We start from the raw sequence: 21,107 nt of genomic DNA on the forward strand, positions 1-21,107 counted from the left end.
CCCTGTAACGGCAAAGAGAGGAAAACTAACAGAGGAAGATATTACGCAGCAACCGGAGGAGCTAGTGGATAGATACAGTCCAGCAGACAGCAGCAGGCTAGACTGGGATGATGATGGTGAAATTGGGAGCCAGTTTGCAAACTGCGTAGTCTTTAGATGACAATATGATGAATTTTCTCAGACTGAAGACCTTATGAGTGTACAATGTATTTTTGAGGGGGGGAAAAAGAAATAATGATGTCCTCATCCAGGTAGTTCAGCAGGAAGGACTTTGAAACACAGCATTTCAACATGAATCAAAGCTATTTCAGTCTGCTTAAAGGGTATACAAGTGTATTCTTCTAGGATGTTCATGCACCAAAACTAACTTGTAAGTGGACACATGCTAAAAGCAGGTGTACAGAGGTGATTGGAAGGAAACAGGATATAGAAATGAAAACACATCATTGGATCGAGCATTAAAATTTTTTTTTTTAATTTATTTTAAAGAGAGAGAGGTGTGGGGAGAAGGGGCAGAGAGAGAGAGGGGAAAAAGAATCCCAAGCAGGCTCCGCACCGTCAGTGCAGAGCTCAGTGCAGGGCTCAGACTCATGAACCATGAGATCATGACCCGAGCCAAAATTGAGAGTTAGACATTTAACCAACTGAGCCACCCAGGTGCCCTTTTTTTTTTTTTTTTTTTAATGTTTGTTTATTTTGAGAGAGAGAGAGAGAAAGGGAATCCCAAGCAGAGTCCACACTGTCAGCGCAGAGCCCAACGTGGGGCTTGAACTCATGAACTGTGAGAACCTGAGCTGAAATCAAGAGTCCAGTGCGTAACCAACTGAGCCACCCAGGCACCTCTGGATTGATCATTCTAATTGGTATTTAGTAGCCTAAAACTGAGAATGCTTGCAGTTATGGAACAAAAAACATGATTGTCCCCTCTTCAACAAAATTAAAAATTAATTTTCAAAGTATTATGTTTGGTGATGAAAGAAAAAAGATGTCATTCTGTAGCATTAGTGATGATAAGCTAGAACTTTATTAGAGATGTATCTGGAATCAAAATTTACAGATTTACAGAATGACTGTGTTCCAACTTCATGCATGATAGTTGATGACTAATCAGTTGCACTTTAAAGGATATTGCCTAGTTGAGATATTTATATCTTCAAAACCAGGAAAATAAGTAATAAAAATTTGGATTTGCTATTTAAATTCTTACTGAGGTTTCTAATAAAGTTGCTTTTCATTCAAATGGTAAATGATACGTTTTTTCTGATACACCCGAGGGTTCAAGGTGAATCACATGTCCTAAAGAAAAGCAGCGATATCTTTTGCACAACCAAGATGACTATTCTGAGCTACCTTGGTAAAAATTGTCATACCACAGTATGACATAATTCCACCAAAGCTCATAAAAGGTATGTGCCAAATGATGTTGTCATTAATTAGATCCAGATTTCTCAACTTGGCACTATTAATATTTTGGCCGAATAATTCTTTGTTGTGGAGGGTTATCCTGTGCATTGTAGCATGTTTGGGAATTCATGAGATGCCTTAACTGTGACAACCAAAAATGTCTTCTGACATTACCAAATGTGCCCCAGCGGCAAACTCTCCTGGTTGAGGCCCACATCATTAGAAGAAGAATGTAAGACAGTTTGGGGAGGCTTGAGTATTAGATGTGTAGTGTGTTAAGAATGGGTTGTTGGGGTGCCTGAGTGGCTCAGTCAGTTGAGTGTCCGACTTTGGCTCAGGTCATGATTTTGCGGTCTGTGAGTTCAAGCCCCACCTCGGGCTCTGTGCTGACAGCTCGGAGCCTGAAGCCTGCTTCAGATTCTGTGTCTCCCTCTCTCTCTGCCCCTCCCCACTCATGCTATGTCTCTCTCTCTCTCTCTCTCTCTCTCTCTCTCTCTGTCAAAAATAAATAAACATTAAAAAAAAAAAAAAGATGGGTTGTTAATTTCTGTGTAAAATGGGAAATCTAAATAGGTTGCCTTTTTCATTTATTCTGGGATACTTTTTATTTCCCAGCAGATTTAAATCCAGAACTGGATTCGGATAGGTTTTGAAGTAGACTATGGTGGGCAATTGCAGGAGATCGAAGAGTGTAATTACATTTCACTTTATGCTTTGATACAAATTTCTTTGCTTTTAAAAAGAAACTTTACATTTTTTCCACAGTATTTATTGATGTAAATTGACCAGAACACATTTTAATGTGATTTTATGTGATGCTGACCATCAATAAGAGAATAATTTCAGAGGATTTTTTTCATTATTACATAAATAAAGGAACTTAAAAATGTGTCTAATTCAAGATAACAATACAAAATTAAGAGACACTAAAGGGTCAACCATAAATTTAAAAATTTCAAAAATAAAGTTTTGTATACTTAAAAGCCTCCGGAATAGGGTAGTTTGGTTTGTTGCATACACTTTCCTACTTTGAGCTTATCTTGGCTAAAATAATTCTGTTGTATCTCTTTAAACTAATTTGTGAAATTTAATCTAAATGAAAAGATAAGATTCTTTAAAGTTGGATTTTTCAGGGGCGCCTGGGTGGCTCAGTCGGTTGAGCGGCCGACTTCGGCTCGGGTCATGATCTCACTGTCCGTGAGTTCGAGCCCCGCGTCGGGCTCTGTGCTGACAGCTCAGAGCCTGGAGCCTGTTTCGGATTCTGTGTCTCCCTCTCTCTGACCCTCCCCCGTTCATGCTCTGTCTCTCTCTGTCTCAAAAATAAATAAACGTTAAAAAAAATTTTTTTTTAATAAAAAAATAAAATAAAGTTGGATTTTTCATTTGGATTTAAATAATCATGGAGAACTGTCTGGGTTTCTAGGAGGCCAACTTTTTACTGTGAATGAAGACATTTTTGGTTGTAGAACTGGAAAAATGTTTTTTTATTTTTATCATTCAGAAAGGGTTAGCTTTTACCTCTGCCTTTCTTAAATTTGTCTAAAATGTGACACATTCACTCTCCCCAGTTGTTCTACCCTTTCCCAGAAGACCACCTTGCAGTATTACAGTTACCCTGCTCTCCTTGCTTTATTTGGGTGTTACGATTTCTTTGCGTGATGATATGGAGCTATTCCCACTTTTTATTGTAACACATGGCCAGATGACTTTTTAGTGTTCTGCTGCCATTGTTTGTTCACATGAGTCTGTCTTCACTAGTTTCTATCTCTCAAAGTGCTTTTCCTTGTTTAAATTCTGTCTTCATAGACTGGAGTTCTGATAACAGTGTAAGCCCCAAATCTGGAACAGTTGGAGACCAAAGTGGCAGATGAAAATCATGTCAGCTGAAGCAGGGCTTGAAAGTAGCTTTGTGTCTGACTCTTGTGGCTCCATTATTGGCATTCGAATACTTTATAGTCTGGAATTTCACTGTCCCTCTCTGCAAGCAGGTTACTATTGTCTGTCCAGTATTTCTACTCCAGATTGGTCACGTATTCCAAGGAAAGTCTAGCCTCTTGCCGTGTGACCTTGAACAAATCACTTAATTTCTTTGCATATCAGTTTCCCTCTAAATCGTGTTCTGGGTATACCCATCTGACAGGACTGTGGGGAGGAGCACAGTAACTTGTTCCAGGCCTGTTTGGAAGACTTGGTTGTTGTGGGGCAGGGAAATCTGCCCTATTCAGTGCTGGTGCCCCAGCAGGAAGCAAAGGGTCTGGCACATGTAGATTGTCAGGAATTATTTGTGGAATAAATGAATTGGCAAAGACTGTAAATAGCTCTTTATACTTGTAAGTACCAAGTTACTGTAATATTTTAATCTCATCCTGTATACCTGCTATGCCTCAATTCATCCTTAATTTTCAAGACATAACCAAATATTTACCTTCTCTGTAGAGTTGTTTTTTATTTTTTTCCAAGTATACACATATCTACTCCTTTCCAAATTTGTAGTACTTACTTGTAGCACTTATGAGTTGGTTTGTATTGTTAGCCTTTTCTCCTAACATCGTATTAAGAACAATTTCAAATATACAGCAAAGTTGATAGAATTTTATAGGGAACACCCATGTACACACTGCTTAGATTTTACATTACCGTTTTTACAGTACTTACTTTGCCATATATCCATCTGTCCAGTCCTCCATCTATTAATCCAAACTAATTTCTTGATGTATTTCAAAGTAAGTTTCAAACATTAGTACATTTTTACCTAATTACTGGAATATGTGTGTCCTTATCTAGAGTTTAGTATTTGTTTATAGCTTTTTCCTTCTGATGCGAAATTTGCAATAAAATGCACAAATCTTAAGAGTACATAGTGTGTGGGTGTTGAGATCACACTGTATATATTCTGTAGCTTGTTCTTTTCACTTAATAGTATGTTTTGGAGGGCTTTCTTTATAGAGGAACCCCAGTCTTTCTAATTGCTACATAGTTTTCCTAATATCAATGTATCAAGTTTATTCAGTTATTGATAGATATTTAGATTTTTCTTACTTTGCTCTAGTAGATATACTTGGCAGATGTATAAGATACTTAGAAGTAGAATTGCTGGGTGAGAGGGTGTGCCCATTTTAAATTTAATGTTTTTTTTTAATGTTTATTTTTGAGAGAGAGAGAGAGAGAGAGAGAGAGAGAAACAGAGTGTGAGCTGGGGAGGGGCAGAGAGAGAGAGAGAGGGAGACACAGAATCCGAAGCAGGCGCCAGGCTCTGATCTGTCAGCACAGAGCCCAATGTGGGGCTTGAACTCACACCGTTAGAGCATGACCTGGGCCAAAGTTGGACACTTAACCGACTGAGCCACCCATGTGCCCCTGCCCATTTTAAATTCAATTTAAAAATTTAGTGAATGCCGCAAGTTGCCAACCAAACAGTCCAATTTTAAAACTTATACCAGTAGTATTTCCCTATACCCTTACCCACACTCAGTATCATCATTTTCTTTTAATTTTTGCCTGTTGCTTTGGGGTAAGTTATCATTTTACTTTATATTTCTTTGATTACTAGTGAGGCTGTATGTGGTCTTCCCAACTAGTTTCTAAGCTTTTGTAGGGCACCTAACACCTTCATATATGCTCCCTGAATTTGCTAATTGAATAAATGAATGCCGCCAAAAGCTTTCTTACTCTATGGGGTTGAGGCTGAAAAAAAGGATGAATGAGCCTAGTGTGGGAGAGGTTAAAGAAAGCTGAAGTTGCTCAGTGCATGTGTGTCTTAAGTAAGTAAAGGGACTCTTCCTCCTTTATTTCTTCTTCTGTGAGAGATAGGAGATAGTGAAGTGGGTAAGAATTCAGGCTCTGGAGGCAGATTTGGCGAATTGCTACTCCAGCTTTGCCTGTTAGCTGTGCAGCCTTGAGCAGTTTACTTAATCTTTGTATTTCAGTTTCTTCATTCATAAAATAGAGAATAATAGCACCTTGCTTATAGGGTTGTTGTGGGGATTATGATAATATTTGTAAACTGTGTAGAATGGTCCTTGGGTTTCATTATATGCTATTTTTTTAAGTTTATTTACTTTAGGAGAGAGAGAACATGAGCAGGGCAGGGGCAGAGAGAGGGGGAGAGAGAATCTCAAGCAGGCTCTGTGCTGTTGGTGCAGAGCCTGATGAGGAGCTTAGTCCTATGGCTGTGAGATCATGACCCAAACTGAAGCCAAGAGTTGGACTCTTAACCGACTGAGCCACCCAGGCACTCCAGATATGCTATTATTATGTTAACTATTATTGTTATTCTTTCCCTCTGCATAGTCAGTATTTGAGTGTCTGTGAGAGGACTGTGGGCAATGCAGACAAAGTTGAAAGGACCCTACCTAGAAGAAGCTTAGAGATGTTGGGAAAGCCCTGAGAAGAACAGACTGGATTCCCAGCCAGAATATTATTAGACTGTTTGTATCCTGTAGGAAAGAAAGGGTCCTTCCACAGAGGAATATTAACAAGGGACTCTGGAATCTCCTCAGTGTTAAGGATTGTTAGAGTCAGAAGAAATCTTAGAAATGATCTTTTCCAACCTTCTCATTTTCTAGTTGGAGAAACAAACTCACATGGAATGAGGAAGTTGTTGAAATGTACATAGCCCCTTAAATTAGCAAGTCTAGCACCATTGTCCTCTTACTCCTGGCCTGGTGCTCTCTCATGATACCATTTAATTGTTAAACAATTGATATTTTAAAAATTAGACCACAATTATAGTACTAGGTTTTGAGTGGAGTTACGAAGACATACTTGAATGTTTTTGTAGCATGTAAACATGTAATTAATATTAGGAATGATGGCATTTGAGGAGAAAACTAGAGAATAAAGAAAAGAAAGGTATACTTTTGTCTTTTTAAATTGGAGGTTATTTTTCAACTGTGTAGTCCCAAATTCAGACTATGTGATTATTTACATTTCTGTCTTTTGGTTATGGAACAGTATCTACTGTGGGGGCTGTGTGTGCAGTCATGCACTTAAACTAGCCAGTGATCACATCTCCAGCATGGAATAGACAGTTGGTTCTGGGAGTTGAGCTTATAATAAATTTGGGCAACTTGTCCTAAGTTGTACACATCAGGGGCACCTGGGTGGCTCAGCCGAAAGAGCATCTGACTCTCCATCTAAGTTGTATACATCACATTGGAGTGTGAATTTGGTTTGCATGTCAATGTTTTTGGTTTCTGCAGGTTTTGTAGTGCATCACTGAGCATGAGCACAGAATGAAGCGACGTTTGGATGACCAGGAGTCACCGGTGTATGCGGCCCAGCAGCGTCGGATCCCTGGTAGCACAGAGGCTTTTCCTCACCAGCACCGGGTACTTGCCCCTGCCCCTCCTGTATATGAAGCAGTGTCTGAGACCATGCAGTCAGCCACGGGAATTCAGTACTCTGTGACACCCAGCTATCAGGTAAACTGGAGCCTACCAAGGGACTAGGTGTAAGGGAGGAGCATTGGTGATTTCATCCAATTAAAAAAATTGTTTACCAAGCATTCAGTTACATGTAAAATTATATTTATGGTATATGTGTAAGTAAGATGTAACAAATAACAAAAATAATGTATACTTGTGTACCTACCTCACAGACTTTTTAAAATTATTTTTATTTTTTAAGTGTTTTTAAGTAATCTCTGTACCCTACCTGGGGCTTAAACTCACAACCCCAAGATCAAGAGTTGCATGCACCACTGACTAAGCCAGCCAAGTGCCCCTAAATCATTTTGTTTATACTGCTAGACAATAAAATTGTTTAGTTTGGTATTTTTGAATGTTATGTAAATGAAAACATATATTTTCTTCTTCTTCTTTTTTTAAGGTTTTATTTTTAAGTAGTCTCCACACCCAACTTGGGATTCGAACTCACAACCCTGAGATCAAGAGTCACATACCCTTTCCACTGAGCCAGACAGGCGCCCCTATATTAACTCACTTTTTTTCTCTCAGTGTGGTTCCCAAGACTTACCTGTATTTCTGTGTGTAAATAATTGAGTCATTTTTACTGTTATTAATTACATGAATATATTCCATTTATCCATTTTTCTGTTGCTGCACAATCAGGCTGTTCCAGATTTTTATTGTTTTAAAGGTGCTGTGTGGCTGATTTTAGGTATTTCTCCTAGTGCAGTGGTGCTCATGGTGGCAATCCATGACAAGATAAGCTTGCATCAGAATTTAAATCAATGTGCTACTTTTTTTTAATTAAAAAAACCCTTGCCATGGGGAAAAAAAGACAGCTGAATTAAACAGTGTACTTATTAGTGAAATAGTTGGTTTACATTCTGGTGCAAACTCCTTCTTATCTTGCAGACCGCTCAGTAGGTTTGAGGGCACATGAAGAAGACTTTCTTGGGTATCTAGGAGAGAGAGGGATTGCTGGGTCATAGAGTGTGAGCATCTTCACCTTTAGCAGGTAACGTCAAATTGTTTTTCAGAGTTGTACCAATTTATATTTCCACCAGCATTGTATATTCCTTTTGTCCATGTCCTGGCCGATGATGATCTTTCATCTCTTCTGTGTTTACTCTGTTTTGTGGAAATGGAAGGAATTTGGGTTTTGCCCTTTTTAATTATGAAAGTAAATATCACCATGGTTATTTATTTTTTTTAAAGATATAAGATGACTTCTTCCTCTGACTTTTCAGGCTTTAACCGATTTGTGCATTTCTTGGGTGTCCAAAACTGTATGCATATACAAGCGTATCTGTATTTACCTGCCTACCTATCTGGATACACTTCTTTTTACATAATTTGTATGATACAGTATACATTGTTCTGCTATTTGCTCTTTTCACTTAATATATAGCGGACAACTTTCCACTTGAATACATTTGTATAGATTTAAGTAATTTTTTTTTTTTAATTTTTTTTAACGTTTATTTATTTTTGAGACAGAGAGAGAGAGAGAGAGCGTGAATGGGGGAGGGTCAGAGAGAGGGAGACACAGAATCCGAAACAGGCTCCAGGCTCTGCGTGGGCAGCACAGAGCCCAACGTGGGGCTCGAACTCATGGATCGCGAGATCATGACCTGAGCCGAAGTCGGCCGCTCAACCGACTGAGCCACCCAGGCGCCCCTTAAGTAATTTTTTAAAAAATCACTGCATTTATATTCCTCCATTCTAGGTCAGTCTGAACCATAATTTATTTAACTGGTCTGGAGAGAGAGGCGTTATTCAGCCTAACTCGTTAGTGACTTTTAGAACAGTATGGCTGGTACGGGGAACATAAATTGGTGTAATCTTTCTTGAGAGCAATTTGACAGTTTGTGTCAGAATCTTTAATTCCATTTTGACCTAACAATTCATAATTCCATAAATTTCTCAGAATTTAGTATAAGAAAACAAAGAAGATGGAAATCCAGGTGAAGTAGGTGATGGTGAGTCCTTAGGTGTCATTCTTTATCAGGAGTCCCCCTTGAAGCAGTATCGTGCCCTCATAAGGGGCTGAGGACTGCAGTCAGAGGACTGCTACAAATCGAATCTTTAGGTTTGGTCTTAGAAGAAAGAAAGGCTGCTTGTTTTCCTTGGGACTATTTCCTACACTTGGGATGATCACATATATTCACAGGCTAGGAACTATAATGTGCTCACATAAAGCCTGTCATCTCAAGTGTTTATAAGCTCCAATTAATAGTCTTTTAAAAAACTGTTCAAAACATGCATGTTGGAATATAGAAGCTCAGAATAATAACCCTTCTTTCAAGAGACATATTAGAGCATTTAGAATTGTCTAAATAGTGTCTTTTTACTCCTAATGTGTATTGTATTGTTTGTGTGGATTTGTAAGTAGTCGTCTGTCTCCCACCCTCCCCTCTGTCTAGGGGAATCCTTATAAATTTATGGGGTCTGGGTGAGGGGGGAAACATCCTCTCTTAAGTTGTGGTATACAACTTCCATTGTTTAGACGAAGTCTCAGGTTGTTTAGACTCCTTATTGTGGAGACATGGCAAATCAGGTATCTTGTCCTTAGTTGTCTTCTGTGGTGATTAACAGTTCTGAAATAGGAAAATGAAAAAAGCTTTGGAAATTTTATGTAGCATTTTCTGCAATAGAAATGGAAGGAAAGGGGCTTGGGCTTTATTTCACTCTGATCTTACAAGAGGATGAGAGAAAGAATAGAAAATAATTATGTTTGAGGCCAAACCACTAACAGTTTGGAAGAAAGTTTTATTTAGCAAATGAGGATAAACAAAATAAACAAATAAGGATTAAAAGTAGCAAATAAGGATAAGCAAAATAAAACAAAGTAAAAATCTTCTCTAATCCCGCCACAAGATAAAATACTAACGTTTTGCTGTATGTTCATCATCTAAGGTTTAAAATCTTTTTATTGATTTTTAGATACTGCTTTTTAATGTGCTTTCTAAGAAATATTTAAGTTTAAGACTGTGTACAACACGAATACATTCAACTTATGGATTGTGAACATTTTATAATGTTAAAATCTATGCATCTGTATCAGTGCTGTTCCAAGTGTGGTCCACAGATGGTTGATGTGTATACTTTCTTACTAGTCTATAATGACATAAGTATAGAAATTGAGAATGTTTAGAAACTTAGCGATTTGGACACAGTAATTTTGTAATATATCTGTAAAATGTAATGACAATTTTGAGCTTATGTATTTTTTTATTTTACTTCTCTAGTAATTCATTTTTATAGTATTTTATTAAAAGTAGTGCCCCATGATGGATTGGAATTTAAGAAAAGACTGGTCCTTTACCATAGTTTGAGAAGTATTGAGCCATACAATTTTTGGCAGAGAATTCTGTTATAATATGGGTGGGCTATAATTTATTTCACCAGTTCCCTTTTGTGGGAATTTTGGGTTTCTAATTACAGATAGTTCACTATTTAGGATAGCGTGACTTCCAGTTTTTTGACTTTACGGTAGTGCAAAAGTGATGTGCAGTAGAAACCATACTTGGAATTTTAAATCTGGATTTTTTAAAAAAAGTTTGTTTATTTTGAGAGTGAGAGCACATGCACACACACAGGCAGGGGAAGGGCAGAGAGAGAGAGGGAGACAGAGAATCCCAAGCAGCTTCCGTGCTGTCAGCCCAAGAGTCCCATGTGGGGCTCAAACTCACGAACCTGTGAGATCATGACCTGAGCTGAAATCAAGAGTCAGATGCTTATACCCTTATGACCATTGCATTCTGCTTTTCACTTTTAGTATAGTATTCAACATATCACATGAGATACTCAACACTTTCCTATAAAATAAGCTTTGTGTGAGATGATTTTGCCCGACTGTGGCTACCGTCAGTGTTCTGAGCACATTTAAGGTAGTAGGCTACGCTGTGACGTTCAGTAGGGTAGGTGTATTAAATGCATTTTCAACTTAGGATATTTTCAACTTAAAATGGATTTAGTCAAGGAAGATCTGTAATTATCTTTTGTGTGCAAAGATATACATGCATGACTTTTAGATGCATCTGGGGAAGAATGCAGAAGCCTTGAAGTTTCTTGTCTGCATTTTGTCCACCCCAGGTTTCAGCAGTGCCACAGAGCTCTGGCAGTCACGGGCCCGCCATCGCAGCGGTTCACAGCAGCCATCATCACCCAACAGCTGTGCAGCCCCACGGAGGCCAGGTGGTCCAGAGTCATGCTCATCCAGCCCCACCAGTTGCACCAGTGCAGGGACAGCAGCAGTTTCAGAGGCTTAAGGTGATATTCAGCTCCTCTTCTTCCATTAAAAAGTTTTCTCTGTCAGCAGGAAGCACTGGCTTCAGCCTATTAGTAGTGACATTATAACTTTTAACATGCTAGATGAGGGATTGAATTACAAGAAGTTTTACTTTGTTTCTGTTTTGAGACCTACTTAGATTTCCCATCTTAGGATCAGTGCCTGATCCAGAGAATATATTCAAGAAATGTTTTTGGAATGTATGAATGCGTAGTACTCAGATGTGTCCAGGATTGAGGGACTGTTTTCATACAAAATAAACAAAGTCCATTTTTTAGATACCTCCTTTTGAACTCTTAGTTCTTAGCATGGCATAAGGTTTTATTGAGCATACACATGGTTGGCTGCCGTACTGTACGGTAACTGGGTCCAGTATTATCTTAGGATTTAATCTTTTTATCCCTGTTTATAAATAGCTGAATGGGCTGTCATCTTCAAGTCCATCGTTAGTAAAACACATGCTCCTTTTTTGGGAACCTTTATAAAGATTGGGGAAGACTAGAATTGTGAATGAAGTGTCAGTGTTTTCATCTGTTCTGCTGAGTATGTGCTGTAGGTTTTCAGTGCTTTTGAAATTCATGAGGCATCTGTGGAGAAGTGAAGCTTGTGTTCCCAGCTAACCCTCTCTCTGTGCTTCCTTGAGTGTTACTTTTCAAAGTATGTGATTGTTGCAGCAAATGTTCCAGATTTCAATTTTTCTAATTTTACATTTACATAAAATTTAAAATCAAGTGCAGGAAATACAGAATTGAAGAACTATAAAGAGATAAGATGTTGGGTCTTTATGTGGTCATATCAGCATAATTAAATAGCTTCCAGGTAGGAATGAACACTATACCCTTGAAGAACACATCCACGTGTAGCAAACATTTCAGCCTTCTGTTTTCCTTGGTACTTTATCTAGTTCTCCCTGATTCCTGCCCTCATTTGTTTGGGTCCTCAGGAACTTGTTTAATATTGGCCTAAGGAAGTTAAATGCTACATAAATATAAAGCATACCAAAGTTAAGCTATATAGAGGGATTTTGTAAAATTTACTTTGTCTGTATTAGCTTAAGTAATGAAGAGTTGACCATACTTAAGCATAGTCTTTAAAGAGAGTAGAAATTATTTGGGCCTGAAATTTCACTCTCGGCTCTGTCTTTGGGAAAATTTGTGTAATATATTGACGGTTGACTGCTTGTAGAGTGATGGCTGTGTACCAAACTGTATTATTGCTGTGAATTTCGCACTTCACAAAGTCCTGAAAATATTTTTTAAAGTTGTATTGGTATGATTTAATTCCATATTAATACTGTGTTCAGCAGTTAATATCCTAATGTTGCAAAAGAGCTTCCAAACGTGCTATTAAACTAACAAAAATATATATTTGTATATCCTTTTTAAGCCAATCTTGTCAAAGCACAACACTGATTTTACTCACCTCCCTCACTTGGGTATAAGTATATAGATTGTGCTTTGTCTGTTTTACAGAAACTGTCAAGAAAGCAAGAAAGGGCTTTGGAGTTGGGGTTATAGATAGAGTGAGTCATGGGCAGACAAGAAGCAGGACTTTGTGCTCTTTCTCTTCTTGCTCTTGGGTATAATTCCTGTGCGCAATAACTTGTTGAATTTCCCTTCTGACGAGGAGAGGTAAAATGCCTTCTGTGCCTCCATGTAGCTTCATTCAGTATTCCCACATTGCCTGCCATTTTTGGATAAGTCTTAAAATGCTTTACAAGCATTCGAATCAACTTCAATAAACCGTTTATATTCTATAATAAGGAAGTGTTCAGTGAAAATACTTAGGTTATTTCAAGCATCAGCATTGTCTATACTTTCTTGTCTGTCTTTGGCAGGTTGATGACAAGGAGGATTTGAATAATTTGAGGCATATTTGGTGTGATTTAGCTACTTGTTGAATGTTAGCAGCATAGATATTTGGCACATCTCTAGCAAGTTCTCTTTACAATTGTTTGTGTTTGTCTTCCCCAAGATTGTGAACTTCCAGAGGGTAGGGACCTCAATGATAAATGCCTGTGGAAGTGAGCCAAGAAAATGCATCCACAGCCTGGAAGCCTCCCTAAGTGCTTTCCTAAATCTGTAGCTTCTGAAGGGCTACCTCCAGGTTGTTTTCTTCTAAGTTGTGGTTCCCAGAGCCGCATATTATAAAGAGTTGATCTATACTTCTAGGCAATGAGACAATTTCCTCACTATTCTTACATGCAAATAGTTCGTTTATAATGTGATTGTCATGCTGGATGTTTTTTTGTTTGTTTGTTTGTTTTTTAACGTTTATTTATTTTTGAGACAGAGACAGAGCATTAATGGGGGAGGGTCAGAGAGAGAGAGACACAGAATCTGAAACAGGCTCCAGGCTCTGAGCTGTCAGCACAGAGCCCGACGCGGGGCTTGAACTCACGGACCGCGAGATCACGACCTGAGCCGAAGTTGGCCGCTCAACCGACTGAGCCACCCAGGCGCCCCAGTTTTTTAATGTTCATTTATTTATTTTGAGAGAGCACATGCGAGCCAGGGAAGGGGAAGAGAGAGGGAGAGAGAGAGTCTCAAGCAGGCTCTGCACTGTCAGCAAAGAGCTCAGCGTGCAGGATTCGATCTCACAAACTGTGAGATCGTGACCTGAGCCGAAATCAAGAGTTGGACGTTTAACCGACTGAGCCACCCAGGTGCCCCATCCTGCTGGATGTTTTTAAGCATAGAATTATAACTAATTTAAACAGTAAATTAGTTCACACTGGTTCACTGTGACCAGACATACACACAACACATATAATTTCTTTCATTCAGGCTTTTGCAGTTTTTCTCTCTCTATAGTAATTATTATTATGCCATAGCGTGCTTGTTTATTTTTTTATTCAAAATTTTGTATTTTTATTTTTTGAGAGAGAGTGTGAGCAGGAGAGGGGCAGAGGGAGAGAGAGTATCTTTTTTTTTTTTTTTTTTTTTTTTTTTTTTTTTTAACATTTATTTATTGGGGTGCCTGGGTGGCTCAGTCGGTTAGGCAGCCGACTTCGGCTCAGGTCATGATCTCGCGGTCCGTGAGTTCAAGCCCCGCATCGGGCTCTGTGCTGACAGCTCAGAGCCTGGAGCCTGTTTCAGATTCTGTGTCTCCCTCTCTCTGACCCTCCCGCATTCATGCTCTGTCTCTCTCTGTCTCAAAAATAAGTAAACGTTAAAAAAAAAAAAACCAACATTTATTTATTATTGAGAGACAGAGAGAGACAGAGCATGAGCATGGGAGGGGCAGAGAGAGGAGGAGACACAGAATCCGAAGCAGGCTCCAGTCTCTGAGCTGTCAGCACAGACCCCGACGTGGGGCTCGAACTCACAAACCGTGAGATCATGACCTGAGCCAAAGTCGGATGCTTGACCAACCGAGCCACTGAGGTGCCCTGGGAGAGAGAGAATCTTAAGCAGGCTCCACGCTGTCAGTGCAGAGCCCAACGCAGGGCTCAAACTCACTACCATGAGATCATGACCTGAGTCTAAATCAAGAGTGGGACGCTTAATGGACTGAGACACCCAGGTGCCCCGTCATGCTATTTTTGATAATTTCTCCTTTGTCGTGTCGTTGTGAATGCTATTTGTACATATCTTCCAAAGCCTTTGTTTCTTTTCTTTTTTTTAATGTTTTTATTCATTTTTAGAGGAGAGAGAGACAGAGACAGAGCATGAGCGGGGGAGGAGCAGAGAGGGAGACACAGAATCAAAAGCAGGCTCCAGGCTCTAAGCTGTCAGCACAGAGCCTGACATGGTGCTCGAACCCACAAACTGTGAGATCGTGACCTGAGCTGAAGCTGGGCGCTCAGTTTACTGAGCCACCCAGTCTTTGTTTCTTTTGCAAACTTAATGAGTTTTATGTTGATCAGTTTGGTCCTTAACGTAACATTTCAATATGGAACGTTCTGAATATGAATTAAATAGTGCATTGAATTTCAACAAAAATTGTTGTGTTATTTCTAAGGTACAGAAAAACCAACCATAAAATGAGTGGGCATTGACAAAGTATACAAATTGTGCTCTAGCAACACTGAAATACTCTGATTAACCATGGCATAAGGGTACCCATAATGGAGCTTCCCATAATGGAAGTTTGGGCAACTCTTGAAATACCATTTAGTGGCTTATTTGAACATAAATGTTCTATTTTACAATATATCACAAGAGTAGGACTTATCAAATCATGTTTATTTCTGAAACTTCCCCAAACTCGATATTTTGTACAATTTAAATAATCCACAGAGTATATAGGAAACACCTAGTAAGTAGTTTCCTTGGATGTCTCCTGAGTAACTAAAAATTAAGTTGTCCTAAATCAGACTCCTAACTAGAAAGACCTTTGGTCTTTTTTCCTTTGTGAATGGCCAAATAATTTATAATTTAGTGAATATTCCCTCTCCCTTATCTCCCATATCCAGTCAGTCCCCAAACCCTGTCACTTCTACCTTCTAAAAAGCTTTTGAGTTTGTCCTGTTCTCTCCATTCCTTTGGTTGGTACTATAATTCAAGCCACTGTCGTTCACACAATTGGTTGTCCTGCCTCCTTTCAATATATCCTTCCTTTACACCAATTCACTGTCAACTCTGTAGCCAAATTGAGTACACTAACATGCAGATGTTAAAATCTAAACTGCTTTTCAATAAGATTTACAAGGCCTTTTGGGATCTAGGTCCTGCTTCCTCTCTTGTCTCCTCTTTTGTCACCTCTTGCTGCCACCATTGCTCCTCTTCAGCACAGATCCTTCAGCCAAACTAAAGTGTTTTCAGTTTTCCCAGTGTACCAGATGATGTCCTGTCTGGGATATTGCTCATGCTGCTTCCTCTGACTCTCTTTGTAGATCTTCACTGTCTTCACTTTTGCTGGCTTGTACTCATTCTTAGGACTCAGTTTAGGCATCACTTCTTGGGGCCGCCTTCCCTTCTGTCCCCGTGGGTTTTTCTTAGTGCAAAGGTACCCTCCCCATGTGCTTTCTGGGCATTCGGTGACCACCTACCTACCCCAGTGTATTAGGATTCCCAACTAGATGAGAATGAACTTCTATAGAGCAGAGACTTGTGGCCTGTTTGTCATTGACTCATTAGTATCTCATGTTGGGCCTGGCGTGGTATGTTTTTAGCTTAGTAGATATTTGTGAAATGAATAAACGAATGAATAAGTGAATAATATTAACGTGATGATTTTTCACTAATCACCCTCCCCAGAATTATTTAACACAAGGCTATAGACTTTATGAGTTGATTTTTATTTTAGGCTCAGGTTTTATTATTGGCGTCCATGCTAACTTTTAATATTTTCATGTACATTTACTAGATATTTTTCTTTCATTTACTGCGCTAATTTTATTTAGGCACAAATCATTTGTTTTTTTAAAAATTCTTGGCTTATTTTCTTTTCATAACCTTGAGATTTATCCCTGCCTCAGGTGGAGGATGCGCTGTCCTATCTTGACCAGGTGAAGCTGCAGTTTGGTAGTCAGCCTCAGGTCTACAATGATTTCCTTGACATCATGAAGGAATTTAAATCTCAGAGGTAAAAGATATATGTGGTTGTATTCAAGCTTTGCACTTGAAATGTTAATTTTGGAGGGAGGATATGGCTTATTCTCATATGCTGAAAGATAAAGGATGCCTCCTTTCGGGGGGTTAATTTTCAGAGTCATGCTTTTATTTATGGATTGCTTTATTGATGAAAACGATGGGCTCCAGACCTTTGTAGCCTCCATATTGGTAAATTTTTCATAACTAAAATTTTTCTCAGTCTAGGGAAGTAGACTGGTAATGATTAGGCTACCAGCTCTTTGAGTCATTTTAGGATGCACTAATATTCTGGCATGGTTCACTGTTAGAGTAACCCATGAAAAATGTAGACACATAGTGATTGATACTGGTGTGTCAGAGGGTGGATCTTGTATGGGAATAGCAGCTTTAGATAGGACCATTATCATGAATGTATATTCTGTTCAAAATTGTGACCAAGTCTCATTGATTATGAGGCTAAAATGGCTTTGGACTTTGAGAGTTCTTTGTGTTTTGTTGATTTTGTAATACACAGGTTGATTTTTACCTGTCTTACTGTTCAGAGAACCTAGTGGAATGTGAATTTTTTTCTTACTATGGTGTTGGTCAAGCTTGCCACTTTAATTTTTGTGGGTTTTTTTTTCCATGTGTGTATATGTGTTTTGTTGTTGTTGTTGTTGTGTTGTTTTGTTTTGTTTTGTTTTGTTTTTAATCAGCATTGACACTCCAGGAGTGATTAGTCGTGTGTCCCAGCTGTTCAAAGGCCACCCCGACCTGATTATGGGCTTCAATACCTTCTTGCCCCCTGGCTACAAGATTGAGGTGCAAACCAATGACATGGTGAACGTGACAACTCCTGGCCAGGTTCATCAGATCCCTACCCATGGCATCCAGCCCCAGCCTCAGCCACCACCCCAACATCCTTCCCAGCCTTCAGCCCAGTCAGCCCCAGCTCCTGCCCAGCCAGCTCCTCAGCCCCCACCTGCCAAAGTCAGCAAGGTGAGCACTTGGGAACTTTACCTCATGTAAAATACATCCCTAGAAAGCACCCTCCTTGGACATTTCCCCTTTATTTAAGTCTCAGAGACGTCAGTTGCAGTGATTTTATTAGAGAAGATGCTATAGTCACATCCCTAGAAGATGGTTCACATTTACCTTCCACATATTTCGATATCTGTTTAAATCAACACATTAGCAACCTAAAAGGATTCTTTTTGTCCCCACCTCCTGCATAGTGAACCCATGAGCATCCCAACAGATAGCAACTTGATTTGTACGGTAGTACTTTGACAGCACAGGCAGAAATGGTCATCCTGTGATCAGATTATGCTACTGCCCTTATGGTCCTCATTTTTATAAAAGTCACTCCATTTATCAAATTAGGTCATATCAGGCTAAGCAGAAGATTCTATTGATGGAAGTGATGATGGCGGGGGTATGTTCTTGGTCTGGATCTGTATTGTCTGATATAGTAGCCACTAGCCACATATGACTGTTTAAATTTAAACTAATTAAAATATAAAATAAATTCAGTTTCTCAGTTGTACCAGCTACATTTTAAGTGCTCAGTAGTCTCATGTGGCTTGGTGGCTATTGTACAGGACAGTGCAAATAAAGAACGCTTCCATCATCTCAGTTCTACTGGACAGAGGTGGTTTAGAAGGTTTTTATGTGGAGCTTCTGCAACAATTGTCTTTTGACATTAAAGATTTATGGAGAGTGAGGTTGTTTTTTTTTTTTTTCTATTCTGTTTGCACCTGTTGAGTGAGCTTAAACACTGCATTAGAAAATATTCTCCCCTGTAATTGGAGATGTCGCCATTTTTAAGGTTGCATTTAGAAAATTTGAGACTGAAATATCTGTATTAAAATGTGTGAACTCTCTACTCTCCCCACCCCTGCCCAGTGTGATTTCAGTTGGGCTAAATGGCCTGGCCAGAGTAAATAAAGGACATATGTTGATTAGACACTTTGTTTCTCTTTAGTTTGACCTTTTCTTTCCTATGTCAGACCATCTGTGTTCCTGAGGAGAATAATGACTTTCTTCTTTTTAGCCTTCCCAACTACAAGCACATACTCCAGCCAGTCAGCAGACTCCCCCTCTCCCACCATATGCATCCCCGCGTTCTCCACCTGTCCAGCCTCATACACCAGTGACAATCTCGTTGGGAACGGCCCCATCCTTGCAGAACAATCAGCCTGTGGAGTTTAATCACGCCATCAACTATGTTAATAAAATCAAGAACAGGTTCCAGGGCCAACCAGACATCTACAAAGCGTTCCTGGAGATTTTGCACACGTATCAGGTATGAGTGTTGCCCTTTCAGCCTGTCTTAACCAGGTCACGTGCCGAGGGCATCTGGGCTGAGAAGAACTTGAATACCCATTATTATGTCCCCTAATTACTACTGGAAGTCAACAGGTTAGAAACTGATGTGTGTTTATAAAGCCAATTTGATGTGCCTGACTTTAATTGCCTTGTAACAGCAAGACAGGATTTTTAAGTTACTGCACTATGAAAGGGATGCTTATTATCTGGGCAGTAAGAGGGTGGTTTACGTAGTGTAGTTCATCTGCAGTAGGAGACATTTCTCTAAGGTTTTGTGTTTTATTGGTTGGTAGTGGTCCCCTGAGCATTCACATATACTGTCCTAGTTTTTTTGTTTTTTTAAGTTTATTTATGTATTTAAGTAATCTCTACACTCAGCATGGGGATCAAACTCATGACCCTGAGATCAAGAGTTGCATGCTCTTCTGATCTAGCCAGCCAGGTGCCCTGTCCTAGATTTTGTTTTTGTTTTTTTTTTTAAGTTTTTTTTTTATTTGTTTTGAGATAGATGGAGGGGAAATCGGCAGAGGGCGGGGGGGGGGGGTGGAGAGAGAATCCCAAGCAGCCTCCCCACTGTCAGCACAGAGCTCCATGCAGGGCTCAAACCCATGAACCATGAGATCATGACCTGAGCTGAAATCAAGAGTCACACACTTAACTGACTGAGCTACCCAGGTCCCCCGCCCCCTGGTGTAGTTTTAAAAAATTGTCAGTCACCACCTTCTACTCATTTCTCAACTTAAAAGCTTGCAGTTAAAACAGTGCTAAGAACATAGACTTTTTTCTTAACTACAGCCCAAGTAGATAACATACAGAGCTCCTCTCAGACATCCCAGGAAGTGTGCAAAGGGGAGTCATTCGAAACAGTGGCCCTCTAATATGGTATCTTCCTATTTGCAATTTCCTGTCAGAAAGAGCAGCGAAATGCCAAGGAAGCTGGAGGAAACTACACTCCAGCATTGACCGAGCAGGAGGTGTATGCCCAGGTGGCTCGTCTTTTTAAAAATCAGGAAGATCTGTTGTCAGAGTTTGGACAGTTCCTACCAGATGCCAACAGCTCTGTGGTAAGTTTTATTTAGAAAGAACTGTACTATTTAGAATTATCATCTTAAATAAGTTAGGAAGCTGGAAATAGGAGGGGACTTCCTCTAAATGATATACTTGCTTTGGTAAGAGAATTAATCTCTCTCATCTGTCTTAATTAGCTTTTAAGCAAAACCACAGCTGAGAAGGTTGATTCTGTGAGAAATGACCATGGAGGCACTGTGAAGAAGCCCCAGCTGAACAACAAGCCACAGAGGCCCAACCAGAATGGCTGCCAGATCCGAAGGCACTCTGGAACGGGAGCCACCCCTCCGGTGAAGGTGAGAAAGGGTGGCACCTGTGCATTTTGACTTCTGGGAGAAGTTTTCATGGACAACTATTCGAGGGTTGATCTTATCCTAAGCGTGTTGAAAGTTGGATCCCGGAAACTCAGTGAGTTGGTATATGTCACAGAAACTTGATGCAAAGCTTCTTATCTGGCTTTGCAAAAGAATGTTAGAGTATCACTAATTGCACAGTTTACTTTTTGGGTTTTTAGTATTTTCTCTTTTCTTTGCTATTCGCTGTCATGTCTCTTTTTGTTTGCTGCCAGAAGTTTGAGACTTACACTGATTTTTCCCTTCTTCTGATTTGATCTTCAGCCTGCCTTGTGCTGAGAAGGATGGTTATTAAGCTTGATAATTGTTTCACAACTAAGTCAGTGATCTCTAAGTCCTCCTGTGAGTAAAGTGTCTATACATTGTGAGATCTCTTTGGTTGAGACACCCAGCCTGCCCAGGATTCTTTGTTGGGTTGCCAGATCTTATCTGTATCATCCTAATCTCTAAGGCAGGACCTTTGGGCTATAGCAGAGGGAGATCTTAAACTTCTGTTAGTGACCTGTCATACAATGCTTCTTGTTACAGTAAATGCTGATGGTCTGCCTGCAGAGAGCTAAGCCTGCTCCCTTCCTCTCGGATGTAGTGCAGCTGTGCTGGGGAGAGAGTTAGGTGTATGTACTGGATGTTGCTTCAGTGATTTCTAAAGCAGTATGTAATGTGGAAGAGATGGCCGTGTCTGCAGGATCTAAAGAATAAAAAGCTAGTGTAATTTTTAACAGTAGAAAGTGACTGGTGA

General features: G+C 39.6%; 1 protein-coding gene across 1 annotated transcript in view; it reads left to right on the forward strand.

Annotated features, from left to right (window-relative positions):
* The window catches only part of SIN3A (SIN3 transcription regulator family member A), a 70,545-nt gene that overhangs the window by 9,743 nt on the left and 39,695 nt on the right, over positions 1 to 21,107 (forward strand). The window contains exons 2-8 of the mRNA XM_042941369.1: positions 6,606 to 6,827; positions 10,908 to 11,084; positions 16,526 to 16,632; positions 17,336 to 17,618; positions 18,673 to 18,924; positions 19,859 to 20,011; positions 20,153 to 20,311. Coding sequence (XP_042797303.1) covers positions 6,639 to 6,827; positions 10,908 to 11,084; positions 16,526 to 16,632; positions 17,336 to 17,618; positions 18,673 to 18,924; positions 19,859 to 20,011; positions 20,153 to 20,311 — 1,320 coding nt within the window. The 5' untranslated portion in view covers positions 6,606 to 6,638. The remainder of the gene's footprint in view (positions 1 to 6,605; positions 6,828 to 10,907; positions 11,085 to 16,525; positions 16,633 to 17,335; positions 17,619 to 18,672; positions 18,925 to 19,858; positions 20,012 to 20,152; positions 20,312 to 21,107) is intronic.

This window comes from Panthera leo, chromosome B3 (genome assembly GCF_018350215.1).
Source record: "Panthera leo isolate Ple1 chromosome B3, P.leo_Ple1_pat1.1, whole genome shotgun sequence".
NCBI lineage: Eukaryota > Metazoa > Chordata > Mammalia > Carnivora > Felidae > Panthera > Panthera leo.